General features: G+C 35.6%; 2 protein-coding genes across 2 annotated transcripts in view; both read left to right on the top strand.

Annotated features, from left to right (window-relative positions):
• LOC120353493 (DNA repair protein RAD50-like) overlaps positions 1-12,017 on the top strand; it is a 36,558-nt gene extending 24,541 nt beyond the window's left edge. The window contains exon 6 of the mRNA XM_039437321.1: positions 12,013-12,017. Coding sequence (XP_039293255.1) covers positions 12,013-12,017 — 5 coding nt within the window. The remainder of the gene's footprint in view (positions 1-12,012) is intronic.
• On the top strand, positions 12,010-20,944 carry LOC111047856 (cardioacceleratory peptide receptor; the record flags this gene model as incomplete). Its single annotated transcript, XM_039438526.1, is given in 5 exon segments — positions 12,010-12,148; positions 13,564-13,667; positions 15,849-15,942; positions 17,233-17,328; positions 20,801-20,944. Coding segments are annotated over 5 exon segments (472 nt in total), but the record flags the coding sequence as incomplete, so codon positions are not given.
• Between the last annotated feature and the right edge of the window lie 544 nt (positions 20,945-21,488).

Genomic DNA, 21,488 nt, shown 5'->3' with positions numbered 1-21,488 from the left:
ATATCTGTACGCACCTTAAGGTTCAACCTATTTCTTGAGTTGTGTTGTCTTGTGTTTGTACCCTTTATCAGTTTTCTAAATCAGTTTTCAGTATATTTAGTTTCTCATAACATTTTTTTTTCTTCAGCGATATAATTTTTTTCCTTGTTTCTTTTTCTTAATTTTCAATTTCTTTGTGAAGTGATTATTGTATTATTTTTTTTGATTGGGGAGCAATTTTTGGATTTTCCCGTATGCTCCTATATAGTTTTTAATAAATAAATAAAGTTTTCCTCCACCTACTGTCTAAAGTACTTACTTTACTCCCTGAACATAATACTAAAGTGTCACTTTTTTGCTCTCGTACAAAAAACAGAAAAACTCCCTAGGGAGAAAAGTAACTCCATTTGAATAACATGGGAAGCATCTCTATTTTAAAAACGTACATTTTAAATAGGTTAGAAGGTCAGATGAGGAAGCATATAGAGTAGTCATTAAACCAACTGAATTCAATACCTCAACCAGACATTTGATCAATATATGAAATTTATGTTTGTATGCTAAAATTATTACAAACTTCATATCACTATACTAAAAAAAATGTATAACATATTTTTTTATTACATGTTATTCAAAATACCACCCAACGAATATTCCTCATTAACTAATCAAATTTGAAACGGGAACTTCAACATAGCTGTAGTTGTGGCGGCCATTGTTGTTACAACTTTTGCCGACAATAGCGCATAGCGTTGTCAACGGAGAAATGTGATTATAAGCCAGCTGTTTCTGTTTACTTTTTGGATTATGTTGTACCTAACACATTGTTTGGCTACGTACGTTTTTAAAAAATATTTTATTTGCAGTTTTTATCAAAATGTAGGTGGAGGAAAAATGTTGTGTATATCACAAGTGAAAAATGTTTTTTCTCCCTCAGGAAAATTGTTGCCCTCGGCTTCGCCTCGGTCTTCAAACTTTTCCCTCATGGAGAAAAAACTGTACTTTTCACTCTAGATATACAAATAACTATTATTATTGTGTTCAAGATATCAGCAAACTACAAACTTCTTGGTATAAGTTTTCTGATTTTTCTGAATGCTCTGCCACCTAATAATGATTTTCAATTCAAAACACTGAATAATATTACAGGAAAAGTCAAGTGTAGGCTGCCACGTGTGATCCCCTTTCGAGAAAAGCGGGAAAGTTCTTGCTCTTTGTGTCAAAAGAAAAAGGAGGCTTTTCTGTTCCAAAACATTTCCATTGCAATCGTAAACAAATCATAATGCATGTCGACGCCGCCTAGGCCTCCATTCCAAGTGAAAGAAGTGGAAAAAATAGAATAAGAGCAAAATATGAAGAGAAGAAGAAGAAGAAGAAGAGAAGAAGAAGAAGAAGAAGAAGAAGAAGAAGAAGAAGAAGAAGAAGAAGAAGAGAAGAAGAAGAAGAAGAAGAAGAAGAAGAAGAAGAAGAAGAAGAAGAAGAAGGAGAAGAAGAAGATGAAGATGAAGAAGAAGAGGAAGAAGAAGAAGAAGAAGAAGGAAGAAGAAGAAGAAGAGAAGAAGAAGAAGAAGAAGATAGAAGAAGATGAAGAAGAAGAAGATGATGAAGAAGAAGAAGAAGAAGTAGAAGAAGAAGAAGAAGAAGAAGAAGAAGAAGAAGAAGAGTGAGAAGGGTTTATTTTTGAAGAGTGAGAAGGAAGGAGAGGAGGAGGAAGAGTAGGAGAAGGAGAAAAAGAAGAAGAAGATTATGATGATGAAGATGAATAAGAGCAAAAGATGAGGGAGAGAGAGAAGAAGAGTAAGGGAGAAATATGGGAGAGTAAGGGAGAAAGAAGAAGATTTTTCAAAGAGAATAACGCCAGTGTTATTGTAGAAGAGTGCCGTTGAAAGGAAAGGAGTCGTGTATCAATTTTGTTGAGAAGGGTTGAGTCTCGTAGAGAGAGAAAGAAGAAGAAGAAGGAGAAGAAGGGGTGGACGAGAAGGAGTAGGAGAAGGATTAGGAGGATGAGGAGAAGGTGGAGGAGAAGGAGAAGAATGAGAAGGAGACGAAGAAGAAAGGTGAGACGGGTTAAAATTTGAAGAGAGAGAAGGAAGATGGAAAAGGAGCGGAGGATTGATTGAATGATTGATTGAGTACTTTATTTATGTAAATTACAATATATACTGGCTTATACACTTATATACAATAGCTTACAATACAGCAAAATTATAGATGAATTTACAAAATATAAATTAAGAAAATAATTATTGAGCTGTATATGATATGAAAAAACAAATTGTAATAACTATAGATAAAATAGATAATATTGTTGTGCATGTACATAAATTGGCGGAACTTTGGACATATCAATGTTCATTATTCGGAAAGAATATTCGAAGTATCCTTCCCACTAACTCTCTACCAAAAGGAGAAGAAGAGAAGAAGAAGAAGAAGAAGAAGAGAAGAAGAAGAAGAAGAAGAAGAAGAAGAAGAAGAAGAAGAAGAAAAAGAAGAAGAAGAAGAAGAAGAAGATGAGAATAGGTGAAAAGGCTTGAGTTTGAAGAGAAAGAAGGGTTGGGAAGAAGGGAGGAGATGGAGGAGTAAGAGGAGGAGGAGAAGAAGGAGACAAAGATAAAGAGAAGGAGAAGTAGAAGGAGGAGAAGTTGAAGAAGAATAAGAAAAAGGAGGAGAAAAAGGAGAAGAAGGAGGAAAGATTGAGGAAGATAAGGACAAATAATATGAAGACGGATTCATTGAAGTGAAACGATAGGACATTTTCTATTGTTCAGTTTTTTGACAGTTGGAGCCAAACGTGCATGAAAAAATGTCAGCTACAGAATAAAAACAATGTCAGCCTATTGGATTTGACCGAAATTTTATTGATTTATGTGTTCTCGCCAGAAACTGTAAGTCCGGTTTCCTAGCTTGGGATTCATCTAAGTTCTAGACTTTAAACAGCTGGAGTCAGAAAATTGGCTTTCCGAAACGGGGCGCAGTCGCAGTCCACGTTCAAATTAAATTTCGAAAACTAGAAAATTGAACACAAAATAAAATAAAGAGAAAATAGTGCAAAGTTTCAGCTATTTTGAATTATTCAGGAATGTCTCAATTCGACAAGGAAAAACGTTTTCGCCACACTGCACAGAAAGCAGCTGTTTTCCAGTCCCTATGTAGATCTGAAAGACATTGTTTGCAGACGACTCTCGTCTGACGTCAGAACAGGTTTCTTTCCGGCCTAGGCCGGAAAGAGTACCCTTTTCCAGCCGCTAACATGGAACTAAGAAAGGTGATCTAAAAACAGATGATCAAAAAACTTTTCATTATTTGTGTTCATTATTCAATAATTAAAAGATTTATAATAATATCATCTTATTGTCATTTGAAAGAATAAAAAAGTATAGACTCAACCTCCCACATAATTGAACATCATCTTTCAGGTTATTTAGACAAATCAGAATAAAAATTAAAAATACTTGGACAATGTCCTGATATTCAGATTACCTCAGATTTGCTAGAGCTATCACCTTCCACTTCTGCTTTCGGAAGTGCTTAGTAAACAACTATATGAAAAAGTATAGACTCAACCTCCCACATAATTGAACATCATGTTTTAGGTTATTTAGACAAAGCAGAATAAAAAATGAAAATACTTGGACAATTTCCTGATATTCAGATTACCTAAGATTTGCTAGAGCTATGACCTTCCTGTTTTGCTTTCGAAAGTGCCTTATAAACAAATTATTCTCATATTTATATTGTTTATTTTTCTGTGTGGCGAAAAATAACGTTCTCACCAGGGGCAAAAATGTTTTTCCGGCTCTCAATCATTTCTAGTCCGAGGCCGTAGGCCGAGTTTTGAAAACCGGTTTCGAGCCGGAAAAATCTCATTTTCTGCTCTTGGTGCGAAATATACTATTCCAATTATAGAAATGAGAAAATAAAGATTATCATAAAAACTGCAACTTCGCCCCGTCTTGGTAAGCCAATTTTCTGACTCCAGCTGTTTAAAGTCTAGAACTTAGCTGAATCCCGAGCTCGGAAACCAGCCCTTATCAATCATATTATTCCATTGAGAGGAAATATGACAAACTTTCCATATTTAAACAACCTTCTCATTCCCATGAAAAACCATATTCCAAGCTCTAGAGAAATTTAGACAAACTTCCATACACTTTTCCCAACTTTCGCCAATAAGTTGCAGACTCTTGGCGATTGCAAAACGAGATAGGGTGGCACAGTCCAGGAAAATAATAATGGAGGAAAAAGGACGAAGGACGAAAAAGGACACGATGATAAGGACGTGACTCCTTTGTGCAGGAATGGCGGCTTACCGCTATCAATATGCTGCTATCACTATCCTGTCTTTTTTGGGATGCTTGCAGGTTTTCCTGCCGTCTGTATCCTGCAATATCCTTCGTCCTTCGTCCTTTTTTAAGGAGCGGTCATCGGCTCCGAATAATTCGACGCTTCCGATCAGTGAGAGAAAATATTTTTGTGCAATTCTTTGCACACATACATTTTTGAACACTACATTTTCGCAAATAATACGAGCTTCGTCTGACGAGGAAAACAATTCTATGTGAGGGTGAAAATATTGTATACTAGCAGCTAACCAGTGCTCCGCAAGGGTCTATTTTAAAACTTGACAAACTGAAAACTTGACCATGAGGAAGATTGAAGAGTTTGAAATAGGCCTAGAACCATCCCCACTTGATTAAGAATCTATATGCAAAATTTCAAGTTAATCAGTCCAGTAGTTGAGACGTGATGATGCGTCAAACATATTTTCTTTATGCCGTACGTGTATGAGCCAGTTCTTTCCTTTGTTATAGAATAGATTGTCTCTTGACAGCTATTTTCATGGATAATCTACACTATTATAGTATTTATCTATTATAGTATAGATTAGCCTTTCTAAACTATTTTATCAACTGATCATCAGATCAGAGCTGGGGAATCTATAGTCTATTTTAATCTAGTATCATAATCATAATTCGTAGAAGATACTAATCAAATCAATACAATCCACATTGATTCATTAGAAGAATTGAAAGTAACACAGCCAAATTGCAGAATTACCTAATATATTCACTGCCTTGGTAAGAGCTTTGTTTACAAATGAAAATTGGAAATCAAAGTACACTTTTTCCAACTTTATCTCATTTTCCACATCATGTTTTCAATATTAATGTAATTTTCAAGTGAGTGAACAGAATAAATGAATGATAATTGAATGAATAATAAATAATGAATGAATGATTGTATTTGTATATGATTGAATAAATTAAATTGAAGAAATAATTAATGAATTTGAGAACACCATTAATTCGAGGTACTTTGATTTCCAACTTTCTTGAGTATCTATCTCCATCTTTTTTGGTAGAGAGTTAGTGGGAAGGATATTTTTAATATTCTTTCCGAAGAATGGACATTGATATGTCCAAAGCTCCGCCAATTTATGTAGATGCATAACAATATAATTATTATCTATAGTTATTATATTACAAATTGCTTTTTCATATCATATACAGTTCAATAATGATTTTCTTAGTCTATATTATGTAAATTCATCTATAATTTTGCTGTATTGTAAGCTATTGTATATAAGTGTATAAGACAGTATATATTGTAATCTACATAAATAAAGTACTCAATCAATCAATCTGAGTAACTGAATATCTATCATATCCTTACACCTTTACTAATTAACAAAAATTGAGTCTCAATAATTAAAACATTAAACATGAGAAAAAAAACATCCACAATGTGGAAAAAAGGCATTTACTTACTTTGATTAATTTCCTTAATTCGTGTAGCATCCCACTTTAGAATCTATGTGTCAGGATGCTTTAATTCTCCACAAGAATTTCTAATCCAGTCTGTCATAAATAACCCAGTCTAATCTGTGTTTTCCAGTGTGAATAGACTATTTTTCCATTTTCCATCCTAAACAAATAAAATGATAAGTAGATAACCAATGTGAATAGGAAAACAGGCAAACAGGGGAAGTGGTAGTCATTAATAATAAACAGAACCTGAAAAATCTCTGTTATCATACTTTTTGCTCTTTCCATTCTTAAAGCTTCCACACCTCTTTGATGCCTCTCACTTCCCCATTTCCCTCTTCTTCTTCGTCTTCTTCTTCTTCTTCACCTCCCTCTTCTTCTTCTCCTTCTTCTTCTATTTCTTCGGAGGAGGAGAAGGAGGAGATGGGGGAGGAGTAGGGGGAGAAGGAGTTGTAGAAGTAGGACCCGATAGGATATAAAGATATCTATCTGGAGTGAGAAAAACACCCTCTTCAAAAATCTCTCCACCGGCACTAAGCGTTTGTTTACAATGAAAGCAGCAGTGATAGCACTTCTTCTTCTTCTTCACCACCTCCTTCTTCTTCTTCTTCTTCTTCTTCTTCCTTTCATTTCTCAGGCTTTTCCTTTCTCAGTCTTTTCCTTCTTCCTCCTCATCATCTACTCCTTCTTCCTCTGCTTCCACTTCTCCTGTCTCCTTCTTCCACTTCTTCCTCTTTCCTCTTCTCCTTCTACTAGTTTTTCTTCTTCTTCTTCACTTTCTTCTCACCGCTCTTTTCCTCCCTCCTTCTCACTGTTCTTCTTCTTCTGCTCCTTCTCCTTCTACTTCTTATTCTTCATCTTCTGCTTCACTTCGAATCTGCTTCACACTTCGCTTTATATTGTCATCATTTCAAATAGTCAACACCAACGCAGCCCATTCAACCAAATGGTGACAGTTTTAGGTGAACTCAGCTGTAGAGGTGTCCATCTCTGTCTTATTGAATTGTTTTCGGAAGCCCCTCAGCACACAGTGATAACTACAACTCATCTAGAGTGCTTCTTCTCGCTGGAAATGAGAGAAATTCTCCACATTTTTCGGAAGAAATGATTTGAGATTTGGTCTACTCCCATCTGACAACCGCAGCGATTCCTTAAACCCTGTCTATGGTGAAATGATGGGTTCCTATCAGAAATCCGAAAAAGTGAATTGAGAAATATAATAACTAGTGACCTCCTGGGCTGGAAAACTCGCTCATGAACTGTTATATTGTAATCTTCGAAGCCCGCAACTTTCAATTATACAGAGTCGTTGGAGAGCTAAATATTACTTTAAAAAGAATATTTTGACAGTAGGTTTCATTGAGAATACTCCAAATAAAAAATCTGGTGTGGCGCACTCACACAACTTTCCTTGCCGTTATGAAAATTGATCACCTGACGCTAGTGTTCCCGCGCATCTCAAGTCTACTATTCAAAGATCTGAACCAGCTGTTGACAGGACAATAACGCTGGAGACACACGAGGTCTGCTATCTCTTCGTAGTGAATGATTTAATGGAACCAACAGTTGCCAACAGTTTGCAATTTAATAATCACATTTTCTCGAATTTCAAGCTTATTTTCAATTTTAGGTGAAAATGTTACTGGACATCAATTGCAGAGATTTTATGCTCAATCTTTTCCACTTTTTGTTTAAATTGTATATGAAGGCTGCTAATTGAGAATCTAAAATCAAACTTTGCATAGATGGGGCGGAGCTCCTGAAATTTTTACAGATATGGGGCTTGTTGCAGTTGATAGAGCTTATCAATGACTATTTCATGTATGAATTTGATCAAAATCGTTGGAGCCGTTTTCGAGAGAATCGCGAAAAACCCTGTTTTTGACAACATTTTCGCCATTTTAGCCGCCATCTTGAATTGCATTTGATCGAAATTGTTCGTGTCGGATCCTTATAGTGAAAGGACTTTAAGTTCCAAATTTCAAGTCATTCCGTTATTTGGGAGATGAGATATCGTGTACACAGACGCACATACACTCATACACACACACACACACACACACACCACACACACACACACACACACACACACACACACACACATACAGACCAATACCCAAAAATCAATTTTTCGAACTCAAGGGACCTTGAAACGATAGAAATTTAGAAATTGGGGTACCTTAATTTTTTTCGGAAAGCAATACTTTCCTTACCTTTGGTAATATGGCAAGGAAAGTGAAAAATTACTATGTCGCCGCAACATCTTTGGCCCTCCTATGAATCCACATCCATTTGATTAAATGAGAAGGTGGTCATGTGATACATGATTTTGATACAGAGCTCTAAGAGAAAATAAATGATGAAAACCGCACATTGATATCTCACCCGTATCAGTTTGTTGATGTAAAAGTTGTAAAATCTATGTTGTATGCTAATCAGCTGAAATCATGTGTCAGCACATGAAGGACTGTCTGTGTGATAGCTCCCAAATAGCCTCAGCTAATCTTATTAATGGATGAATGGAAAACTGTAGTAATTGCATGCAATGAACTTTTCAGCTGACTAATACCATAGAGGAACTATAGCATAAGTAGATATCCCATGGTATAGGGCGTTTATGTCGCAACTTTTACTGTTATCCCAAGCCGATAGTTCACGTAGTTCTTTCCTATGCAGCTGTGTGACGCTGGTAGTCTCAAATTGTGCCGTTCATACACTATCACCCCAACAAAACAGTAAAAATTGACAATAATCGACAGTAATCGGCTTGAGATAACAGTAAATGTTGCGACATAAATTCCCTATACCATGGGATATCTACTTATGCTATTGTTTCTCTATGCTAATACACAAAACATTTTTCAATTATGCACTTTCAATGTTATCTGTTATATCCTGGAAAAGGACGAAGGAGTGGGTCAATTTTGTTGCCCAACGATCTTGACCTGTAAAAAGGTTCGAAGAATACGTTTTCCAAATTTGAAGCTGATTGACCAATTCTTTTTAAAGTTATTGTAGAACATACAAACAGACGGACAACAACTTTGGCCTTCATTGAGTCAAAAGTGAGAACTCGCTGACGCTCGTTCAATAATAATATCGAGTGACCTGGCTGTCTCAGGTTTGGTGTAAGAGGAGGTTTCAGGGCTTAACTGATCAATTTCAGGGTGAATTTGGATAAGTTCAGCATCCATCCCTCAAATCAGAATATTAGTTCAGGAAAAATCCGGAGAGATCTACTTTTAGCACTGTTTGAATGAGTAGCAAAGATCACCAGTTATAAGGAACTTACAGTTTTAAGTTAACCTCACTGTAGAGAGAAAAACAAACTCCTCTAATCTACCTGATTTGCGACAATTATGTCAGTTCATAACAATTATGTCAGTACATCATCTAATTGGTGTTGTTGTTGTGCTATTGTGAACAAGTATTGGAATAGTGAAAGGCAATAGGCCTAATCGATATTTGATAAGTGATTTTTACTTTCCTTGTCCTACTACCATAGGTAACGAAAGTATTGCTTTCCAAAAAAATTAAGGTACCCCAATATCAAGTTTTCTATACGTTTCAAGGTCCACTGAGTCCAAAAACATGATTTTTGGGTGTTGGTCTGTATATGTGTATGTGTGTGTGTGTGTGTGTGTGTGTGTGTGTGATATATATATATATATATATATATGTGTGTGTGTGTGTGTGTGTGTGTGTGTGTGTGGTGTGTGTGTGTGTGTGTGTGTGTGTGTGTGTGAGTGTATGTGCGTCTGTGTACACGATATCTCATCTCCCAATTAACGGAATAACTTGAAATTTGGAACTTAAGGTCCTTACACTATAAGGCAAAAGGATCCGACACGAACAATTTCGATCAAATGCATTTCAAGATGGCGGCTAAAATGGCAAAAATGTTGTTAAAAACAGGGTTTCTCTCGAAAACGGCTCCAACGATTTTTATCAAGTTCATACCTAAAATAGTCCTTGATAAGCTCTATCAACTACCACAAGTCCCATATCTGTAAAAATTTCAGGAGCTGCGCCCCATCTATGCAAAATTTGATTTTGGATTCCCAATTATCAGGTTTCAGATACAGTTTGAACAAAAAATTTCAAGTGGAAAATATTGACCATGAAAATCTCTACAATTAATGATCAGTAACATTTTCACCTAAAATTGAGAATAAGCTCGAAGTTCGAGAAAATAAGATTATTAAATTGCAAACTGTTGGCAACTGTTGATTCTATTGAATCATTCACTATGAAGAGATAGCAGACCTCGGGTTTCTCCAGCGTTATTGTCCTGTCTCCAGCTGGCTTAGATCTTCAAATATTAGACTCGAGTTGCGCGGGAACACTAGCGTCAGTTGATCAATTTTCATAACGGCAAGGAAAGTTGTGTGAGTGCGCCACACCAGATTTTTAGGTTTGATCATAGAGAAAGTGTAGCATAAGAAGATATCGCATGGTATAGGTCGTTTATGTTCCATTTTTGAACCGATGTTTTGTGAAATTAAGCCGATTACTGTCGACTACTGTCTATTATTACTGTTTTGGCCGGGCGAGACAACGGTGCAGTATGAGCTCCACGAAAACGAACTACTAGATCAGCTTGAATTAACAGGGAAATTTGCAACATAAACGCCCTATAACATTGAGAACTTCTTATCCTTTTTTTCTTTCTAGTATTACTGAACCGATCGTTTGTAAACAATAATATTCAGATTAAATCTGGATGTAGTGAGCAGATTTCGCGAATGATATTCCATTCTCTAATAAATTGATAAGCTACAAAGAAATTCGCTTTGAAATAAGAGTATTCTTATAAATTACCTGAATGCTACTTATACAAGCAATACTGACTGTGATGGGAAATTCTCCTTCTTCTTCTTCTTCTTCTCTTCTTCTTCTTCTTCTTCTTCTTCTTCCCCTTCTTCCACTTCTTCTTCTCCTTGTGATGACGCCTATCTCACTCAATACTGATTTGATGAGTTATATTGTGGAATTCTCTTCATTCAGCATACCTCATATATAGCCGAGATTCTGTCCATTCAAACAATGCTGACCGTTTCTAATGAATGTTTCTATAGCTCACTTATCATACAAACGACAGCCTAGGGTTTATTGCAATAGAGAGAGGCTTTTGCTGAATTCGATTATGGGGTGTTTACCCGAAATTTCCTCCCTGTTATTCACAACTGATGAGAAACCGATACAATTTACCAAATTGGGCTCGAAATTCTGTTTACGCAACTGGTGATGACGTAATAAACGAAGCAGACTTTACTTGTTTGTAGGTTTTGGGAAAGTGGAAATATTTATTCATCATATTTCCCCTTTTAGAGGATTGATTATATGCCTGATAGCCAATCATCTATTCATACAATGCAGAGAATAAGTAAGATTTTGTAACAGGCAAAATAATCAGGAGGATATTATACTTGTTGTTCCATTTTGAGACATATTTACAGTTGTTAAAACTAGAAATCTGCATGAACGGTGCAGACTACACTACTTGTTTGTACGATTTGGTTTTTTAAAGTGGAAATATTTATTCATCAATATTTTCCCATTAGAGTGCATTGATTATACGCCTATCCATCCAATTATTTTTGTGATTGAGAAGATGTAATTGCTTTTTTTCAAATTTTACAATACATTCTTGATAAAATCCTCCTTACATTTGGTCAGTCTATCACGTTTTGAATTTTCTGATGATATACCTGTACTGATAAGTAAAAAAAGGGTTAAATCACAAAATGTCGTTTTTGACTTTTCTACATGTTCTTATTCAGAAAAATTTGCTACTTTTGGTATAAAGGATTTAAGTCCACGTGGTATTGTTTTAGAGTTATTTTCATGGTAGAATGGATATATCTCAGAGAAAAATCATTCATGTGCGATATAAATGATACAAGTCAACTCAAGTCAAGATCAAAAAGGGTTGTCATAAAATACTTTGATACGAAGGGTTCAAGTCGTACATATTTCTGTTTGCATTTGTATAAAAAATGTCAATAAGTGAGAAATCATTATTGGACTCGATAAGCATTGTGCAGAAATATATAGAGCAACGATTAGCGTTCTAATACTTTCAATGATGATTCACAAATTTCAAATATAATTTTTTGAACTTTGTTTTTGCTCTTCTGAAATATCATGAAAACTGACTTAACACCTTCATACTTATCAGTACAGAACGACATTTGTAGTTTCAGGAAAAGATCTTCATTTGCGATCTGGATATGGAGTGAATTAATGAATGTAATTCCTGTTACAGACTGAACAATTTGTAGTGCTATGGCTGTTATTCATCGGAATAGTGGCTGGCAATTCGGCAGTGCTGGTCACTCTACTATTGAGCAAGGCACGACGTTCCAGGATGAATTTTTTCATCATGCATCTCGCTCTTGCAGGTAAACTTTCATCTATAATAGAATAGAATCAGAGAGTATACAATGTAATAGAATATGGAATAGAGTGAATAATATTACACATTCTATAACCTCTGGATAGGATAGAAAGACTTTCTAATTTGATGACGTGGTGAAGTTTGGACAGTAATGTCCACTCTATCACTCAACTACATCGTTAGCAGAAAATATAATACAATACAAAATATACAGAGATGATTAGAAACACGAACAAATATTGACAATAAAATGTAATAATATGAGAGTTCAATAACTGACAATTTGACTTTATATTGTCAAAACCATTAATCTAGTGCAACAAATTAAAATCCCAGTTTCGGTTGTATAATCTCCATAGTGAGGTACACGTTATAATGGGAGTGGAGAAAGATAGGAGAACAGCGGTACCGATTCTCTGCCTTGCCATTGCCTTCTATAGAGAATAGCTGATACCATATATCCGATGTAATATCGAATTTTATAGAATAATCAATTACATTTTATTAGTCAAGAGAAATTAGTTATATTTTTCACTGATTTGATAAGTTTTCATAATTGAGATTGATGTTTTGTTGGTTAATTATATTTCCACATCGTTTATGATCGATCTGGCAATGTTGCGGAGCTAGAATAGGATAGCGCTATCTGCTTTGTCGAATGATAGACAAGGATAGCAACACCAATGTTAATCAAATACTGCCATTATAACGTGGACCTCACTATAATATCTTTTGTTTCACCAATATGAATCTCATTGAGTAGCAAGATAAAACAATTTGAGATACTAGTTCTGGTTGTTGCACAATATTATAAATCTCTTGTGAACTGGAGCTTGAAAATTGAGCGTCGGAAAATGGAATAGTATGGGAGAAGCTTACCGATTGGCCATAAGCTGTCGACCAATGAAGGCTCAGCTCGGCTGTCATTGGCTAAGAGTAAACAGTAGACGCGCATTGTTGCCGATTCTCCGTTTTCATTGTGATTTGAGTTATCCCGGTATATTTCTGATCTAATTATTTTTGATACTTGTTTATATAATGATCAACTCTATCTCATCACCAAAAGTTATTTAACCAGATCACTCCCGTGTTATCGGATGGATACATTAAACTGTCGGTCCCGGCAGAGGTATGGCAGTCGTAAGGCCCATTGACAGCTTCAATATTATATATTCAGACGGTGGGACCTTCCTGCAAGGGACTCCTCACCAACAAAACCATACGAATTTACTTTTAACTCTATCTCAAACATATGCTATGCATTATACAATTTATTCAATTCATTTTTTTTTGTATTTTTTAGAAATAGTTGAATAGCTCATTATAATAATGAATATGATAATTATTATTATAATTAATTTATATCTCTTCATAGCGTAACTGGATCTAGTTAACAGAAAAACTTTGTATTTGTTTCAGATCTGCTGGTTGGCTTAGTGAGTGTTCTGCCAGATATAATATGGAGAATGACAGTCTCATGGGTAGCAGGTAATCTTGCCTGCAAAGCTGTCAGATTTATGCAGGTGATTGATTGATTGATTGATTTATTTGTTACATGCTAGGTCTTGAAAAACCTATTGCATTTATACATTTCAATAATTATACAATGCGAAATTGAAAAATAATAATAAATTAAGTATTATTCCAAATATATACAGAAGAAGAAAATAATAAGAAAACTCAGTTAAAGGTAATTGAAAAATATAAAACTAAGACAAAAAAAAGTATAACCTCATTACAATTGAAAAATATTACGATATGATGAAGAAGGAAGAACATTAGAAGGAAGGTGATTGACTGATTGATTGATATAATATTTTGAAAAATACAGTACCAGGCTAGGCGCACACCAGTCAAGACAAGACGTGATCAGACACGTTTAATCACAATACTTCACATAGCTGCTTGTGACGCAACTCACACTGATTAGTCGTTGCAATTAGACTTGTCTTCATGAGCAACTTTGTGAAGTATTGTGACTAAACGTGTCTGATCATGTCTTCATAAGGGTAGGCACACGCCAGTTAGTCAGGACAAGACTAGTCACGATTAGTCACAATACTTCACATACTTGCTTATGAAGCAACATACACCGATTAGCCATTGTAATTAGAAATGTCTTCATTAGCAACTAGACAAGACGTGATCAGACACGTTTAATCACAATACTTCACATAGCTGCTTGTGACGCAACTCACACTGATTAGTCGTTGCAATTAGACTTGTCTTCATGAGCAACTTTGTGAAGTATTGTGACTAAACGTGTCTGATCATGTCTCGTCTAACCGATGTACGCCCAGCCCTATACTCCAATATTGATGTAGCTTCCATACGGTACTGTACGGTAGAAATTATTGATATTGTAGAATACTTCTAAGGCTATTGCACACAGATACCCGGTTGCACAAAATCCTGTTAAAATTTTAATCTTGATTCAATTCCACAAGAAACAATCAGATAAGGTTCTTCTGAGTAGAAGGCTTCTCTGATTGGTTCTCGTGTCATTTAACAAGGATTAGAAGTTAACAGACTTTTGAGCAGCCGGGTGTCTGTATTGAATTCTGCTATTCATTGATGAAGATTTGATTTATCGATCTGGTATTGAATATTCGCTTATATTTCACAGTGATTCATGCAGTGTTAATGAATTCTACAGTATTTTTCCTAGGATGATGCTTAAGCCGTGTCCACACTGGACAAATGTTCGACAATAGTATATTTCGCTCCTAGAGCAGAAAATGAGATTTTTCCAGCTCGAAATCGGTTTTCAAGTCCGAGGCCGTAGGCCGAGGACTAGAAAAGATTGAGAGGTGGAAAAACATTTTTGCCCGTGGTGCGAACGATATTTTTCGCCACACTACAGGTATTGCTGACAAAATAAATAAAGAATACAAAATAAAGAATACTCGTTAAGCTATCGTACCTATCTCTTGATTTTAGTGGTAGAAGATTTGCAGTCAGGATTTCAGATTCTTTTAAAATTTCACTTGGAATACCACAGTCATCTTCAAGCATTTTTGAAAATTCGGAATGCACTAATCAACAATAAATAATTGAATAAAACTGGTTGCGAAGCGAATTAGTTTGATTCGAAACTGGAACTGAAATCATGGCGACTTCAGCTGATGATGAAAGTGGACACTCGCCCGATCTAGCAAATGACTTATTAACTACTTCCATGAGCGGCTAGAAAGAGACAACTTTCTGGCCTAGACCGGAAAAGAAACCCTTTTCTGACGTCGTCTGCAAACAAGGTCTTTCAGATCTACGTAGGGACTGGAAAACAGCTGCTTTCTGTGCAGTGTGGCGAAAACAGTATTTTTTTGTTTGACAAACAATGATTGTCCAATCTTTTAAAATTGTTTGTCTCTGAGCTCCTCAACAGACATGTTTGCCGAACATTTGTTCAGTGTAGACACGGCTTAAAATTGCCAACATAGATCACTGAAATCTTGAAGAATTTGAAATAGGCCTCTATCCATCCTCGGTGAATTGAAAATTTATATGCGAATTTTCAAGTTAATCAGTCCAGTAGTTCAGACGTGGTGATACGTCATTCAAGAATTTTCTATCCTGTACGTGTACCATTCTATTCTTTCCTCTATTTTATTATAGTTTCTTATCATGATGAATGATTATGAAATGTTTTCTATTATCTTGTACTCTATTTTCCATTTTTTGATGAGTTTTAAATTAATTTACAGGCAGTTGTTATCTACTCATCAACTTACGTGCTGGTGGCACTAAGTATAGATAGACTGGACGCCATTACTAGACCGATGAACTTCTCTGGAAGCTGTGAGTAAATAAAGTAACTTGAAAGTAGCCAAAGAAAACTCGAAAGTAACTGGAAAGTGATAGACTAGCTCAAAAGTTAATAATATAAAACTTCTATTGAATGAAAAAGACTAAGAAATTGTCAAAAAACCACTGATTTATTGATAATTAGAAAGACCGGTTTCGGTTATTACACCATTGTCAATCTCTGATAAACTAAAACTAAATACAAGAGCAGCAGAATTTATACTAGTAGGCGAGTACTGCTATTGGTCGAGGGCATGAACGCCTGCCATTGGCCTAGCTAGACAGTCTCCTCCCCCTCAACGGTGTGACAAAATGGCGGCTTAAGCAACAGAATCGCCATGATAATAAAATTTAGCCTACTATTGTCACACCGTTGAGGGGGAGGAGACTGTCTAGCTAGGCCAATGGCAGGCGTTCATGCCCTCGACCAATAGCAGTACTCGCCTACTAGTATAAATTCTGCTGCTCTTGTATTTAGTTTTAGTTTATCAGAGATTGACAATGGTGTAATAACCGAAACCGGTCTTTCTAATTATCAATAAATCAGTGGTTTTTTGACAATTTCTTAGTCTTTTTCATTCAATATGAATAATTACCACAATATCAACTTCTCAACTACACAAAAAATATAAAACTTCTACCATAGAGAAAAGATAACAAAAGAAGATATCTAAAGATGGAAATTACTGAGTTATTGCAATTATTCAAATGCTAATGAATTAATTATCATAATTGAACAAAAATCCAAATTGAATACTGTAATTCACCCCGAAGACTTCTGCAACTGCAAATATTGACAACAGGGTAAACAGCTCGATGGAAATTCGATGAGCGCTACTATTCAAAAATTATTATGAATAGAAAAGAAGATATCCCATGGTTTGTAGAATTCATTCTAGGTTTGGAAGTTTTGTATCAAACTATGGTGTTGTGTATCAAGTTCAAATGGTACTGTATCATATTTCGTTGATACTGTATCATTCATGGTGATACAATAAAGAAAAGAAAAAATAAGACAATATCCCACGGTATAAGTCGTTCATGTTTCAAATTCCCAAGCCAATTTTTGGTAACTCAAGCCGATTATTGTCAACTACTGCCTATTATTACTGTTTTGGCAGGGTAAGGCCCAGTTGCACAAATGCCTGTTGAATTTTAATCGTGATTAAATTCACAAGAGTCAATCAGAGAGGGGTTTCTAAGAAGAAGGCTTTTTTGAAACAAGTGAACATTTTTGTGTGGGAAGCATTGGCTTTGTTGGTGAGAAATTCTTTCGTGTTTCAGGGAGGAGAGCGAAATTGCTGGTTATAGCTTCATGGTTGATCAGCTTTCTCTTTTCATCTCCAATCATGGTCTTATATGAGGAGAGAGAAATACAAGGTATAGAATATAGAATAGAATATTTTTATTTGTCCAAGAACAATTACATGATTGCATGAGACATTATCAAGATAGTTATAGTATTCAATTACATCTTAATATATTTCTATACAATATAAGTCATGATAAAACCAAAGTATATATTTTTTAAAAGTCATAATACATTCAAATATTCACTTCTTATAGTACTCTTTCAAGCTGTAAAAGGGATTTTTGACTAGAAAATTGTAAAGTGCATCTTTAAAAGATGCACTACTCAAGGTAGTTTACTGTATATTATCTTATTCAATAATGTCTTTCAAAAATAAATATCATTCAAAGGCCCGGTTGCACGAAATCCAATTAGATTTAACCGTGATTAATTTCACGAGAACCAGTCAGAGAAGGTGTTTTTGAAAATACGGCTTTTCTGATTTGCTCTCGTGGAATTGATCAGGGTTAAAATTTAACCGGCTGTTGTGCAACCGGCATATAATCAGACAAGTTAGTAATAGTAGATCAGATATCACTGATGATATTATTTTCACTGTATAAAAATAGAAATAATAGATCTTCTTTCTCCTTTCAATCAGGGATTAGGCTATTGCCTGTTCCGACTCACATTCAGCTTGTAATTAGAATAAAAAAAAAATAATAAATAAAATCTATAAATTAATAACACCAATATAATCTAATGTAATATCATCATAAGCATCACTACAATCTACTGTTTTTATTTTATAATAAATAATATAATGATCATTGCCATCTTTTTCGTGGCCTGCCTATGTCTCTTTTGCCTACCGGTTTATACTTGAGAAATAATAGATTCAGACAATTTTTGTAACAGAATGTTTGAAGGTTCAAGCTGGATTTTCACAAAGTCCGTGTTCAACATAGAGGAAAAATAGCATAAGAATATATCTCATGGTATAGGTAGTTGTTGTTCCATATTTCAAGCCGATTTTTTGTTAACTCAGCCGACTACTTTCGACTACAGTCAATTGAAACTGATTTGGCCGGGTGAGAGTGTAAGATCGGAGTAGTATGAGAGACTACCTGTGTCATATATAAGCAGAAAAAACTCAGGAATGATAGTAGGCCAGCTTGACGAGAGGAACTAGTTATTTGTGCAACTAGTGCGCAAAGTGACAGTTTGCTGCACCGAAAGAAACGTTTACGCCCGAGCCGTAGGCGAGGGCGGAATGGTTTCTTGAGTGCAGCAGAGGAACTTTGCGCACGTATTTCACATTAAGTTTTTCCTACAGTTACCATTGAATATGAAAAGTGGGTAATTATGGGGTAAAATTGCCTGAAATGCATCAAATGTTTTTCTGTGTAATTTTATTATTGATAAAAACCTTAATCCTAAAATCCTAAAGTCCTCGTTGTCCTTGGTTATAATATCTAATACTAATAATTAGCGCGTTGTGCTTGGTTGCACCTCTGCTCACTATAGCAGCCACAGCAGTCACTGTTACCAACTTCATTTTTGATTTTGCTGCACTGTTGCTCCATATAACCTACTAAGTATTTTGTGTTGCCATGTTGCAAATCTGGAGTGCAGAAAAATTTTCCCCGCACTAGAGCGGAAAAGTGATTCTTTGCGTTCTGTAATCAGTGCAGCAATGGCCACTTTTCAACGTAACTGTAGGAAAAATAATATGTTATCACGTTGGCAAAATTCACTCCTATTCTTGATTTGTAAGCATTTGAAGATGAGTGATTTCTCTGATCTGAGAGTGGAAGTGAGATTTTATGTCTCAGTGAATAGCTCACCCTGTATTGTAGCGAAACGTCTCTTATTGTAGCTCAACACTTGTTAGGTCAACCTCTATCCATAGCCCAAATATCAGCCAAATCTGGGAGATTTGCATTATGTTTCCTCCACTCACAGATCACAGGAATCACTCATCTTCAAATGCTTATAACTCAAGAATCAAGAGTGAATTTCGCCAATATGATGACATATTATTGTTCATCTAGTCAAGTAGGCCTACTATCATTCCTGAGAGCTAGAGCGATTACAATTCTTCACCATTTTTGCGAAAAAATTGATGGATTTCATGAAAAATGCAAATCTTGCAGATTTGCTTCATATTTTTACTTTCCTTTCCCTACTACCATAGGTAAGAAAAGTATTGCTTTCCAAAAAAAATTAAGGTACCCCAATTTCAAGTTTTCTATACGTTTCAAGGTCCCCTGAGTCCAAAAACATGATTTTTGGGTATTGGTCTGTGTGTGTGTGTGTATGTGTGTGTGTGTGTGTGTGTGTGTGTGTGTGTGTGTGTGTGGTGTGTGTGTGTGTATGTGTGTATGTCTGTGAACACAATAGCTCCATTCCTAATCAACCGATTGAGTTTAAATTTTAAACTTAAGGTCCATGAGGATCCGACAGTAAGAAATTCAATAAAATTGAATTCAAAATGGCGGAAAAAATTGCGGATAATTACTAAAAAACCATGTTTTTCACAGTTTTCTCGAAAACGGCTTTAACGATTTTCTTCAAATTCATACCATGGATAGCTATTCATGAGCCCTATCAACTGAAATGAGTCTCATTTTTAGGAAAATTTCAGGAGCTTAGTAATATTCTTGAGAAAAATGGCGGATAATGACTAAAATACCATGTTATCCACGGTTTTCTCGAAAACGGCTCTAACGAATTTCTTCAAATTTATATCATGGATAGCTATTTATAAGCCCTATCAACTGGCATGTGTCTCATTTCTGGGAAAATTCCAGGAGCTCCGTAATATTCTTGAGAAAAATTGCGGATAATTACTAAAAAACCATGTTTTTCACGATTTTCTCAAAAATAACTGACCGATTTTTTTCAATCTCATACCCTATATAGTTATTTATCAGCTTTATCAACTGGCATAGGTCTCCTTTTTGGTAAACTAATGGGGGGTCCACCCCATCCTTGAGAAATGGACTTAGTAACCTCCTTCTCGTGCATGAGGTAGGTAGGTAGCGCAGTTCATAAAAAGAACACATAGTCGAGTTATTTCATCTGTAGAACAGCTGTTTTGACGACTTTAAAAAATCTTCGAATAATTTCACAATTTACACGAAGGAAAAAGTACTCTGAAAACAATTATAATAGACATATACAGAAGTCTGATCGTAGTTTCAAATATGAGTAAGGAAAGTTGTGTGAGTGTACCACACCAGATTTTTAGGCTATGGATGGAGGTTGACCCAACAAGTGATGTGCTACAATATAAGACGTTTCGCTATAATACAGAGTGAGTTATTAGCTGAAAAATGAAATCTTTCATCGACTCACAGATCACAGGAATCACTCATCTTCAAATATGCTTATAACTCAAGAAGGACTGAATTCTCATCACCAATGTGATGACATTCTAAGCTGAATTTTCAAAAATTCTTGGATTTCCTATCCCGTACGTGTGTACAAGCCAGCTCTTTCCTCTATTTAATCACAGATTAATTCCTAAATTCTCAAATTTTTGATGAATGTTTTCAGGCAGACTGCAATGCTGGATAGAACTGGGAGAGCCTTGGCAATGGCGTCTATATATGTCACTAGTGACAGTGACTGTATTCCTGGTGCCAGCCATAGTGATAGCTGTATGCTATGCTGTCATAGTGCACACCATATGGACTAAGAGTCGGCATCTTATGCCTCCTCCTCCTCATCCACCTCCACCTCCTCACTCTAATGGTGACCTCCTCAACGGTCATCACGCCACTAGTCCACTTACAAGTGAGTAACTATTTCTAAAATTACTAGTAGTTCTGTGAACAGTAGACCTCACGCAGTATTCTCATCCACAAGTACCTGATTGAAACTATAGACCTGATAATGGAAATACAACAATGGACTGGCTTCTCCACACATCTGTGTAATCACTTGTCAGCTGATTTACGATGAATAATATTCTATAGTCTGATTTTTACTCTAATATTGGCGTATGAAGGAGGCTCCTTCTCCCTTTTATATTATCCTTGAAATGCAAAAATATCCAAAATCCTTGTATATACGTCGACGCGCATTAAAGAAGGAACATACCTGTCAAATTTCATGAAAATCTATTACCGCGTTTCGCCGTAAATGCGCAACATAAAAACATTTAAACATTAAGAGAAATGCCAAACCGTCGACTTGAATCTTAGACCTCACTTTGCTCGGTCAACAAAACAAATTTACATTT

The sequence above is a fragment of the Nilaparvata lugens genome, chromosome 11 (assembly GCF_014356525.2).
Source record: "Nilaparvata lugens isolate BPH chromosome 11, ASM1435652v1, whole genome shotgun sequence".
NCBI classification, from domain to species: Eukaryota; Metazoa; Arthropoda; class Insecta; order Hemiptera; family Delphacidae; genus Nilaparvata; species Nilaparvata lugens.
The sequence above is the reverse complement of the archived record's forward strand: the minus strand, read 5'-3'. Positions and strand labels throughout refer to the sequence as shown.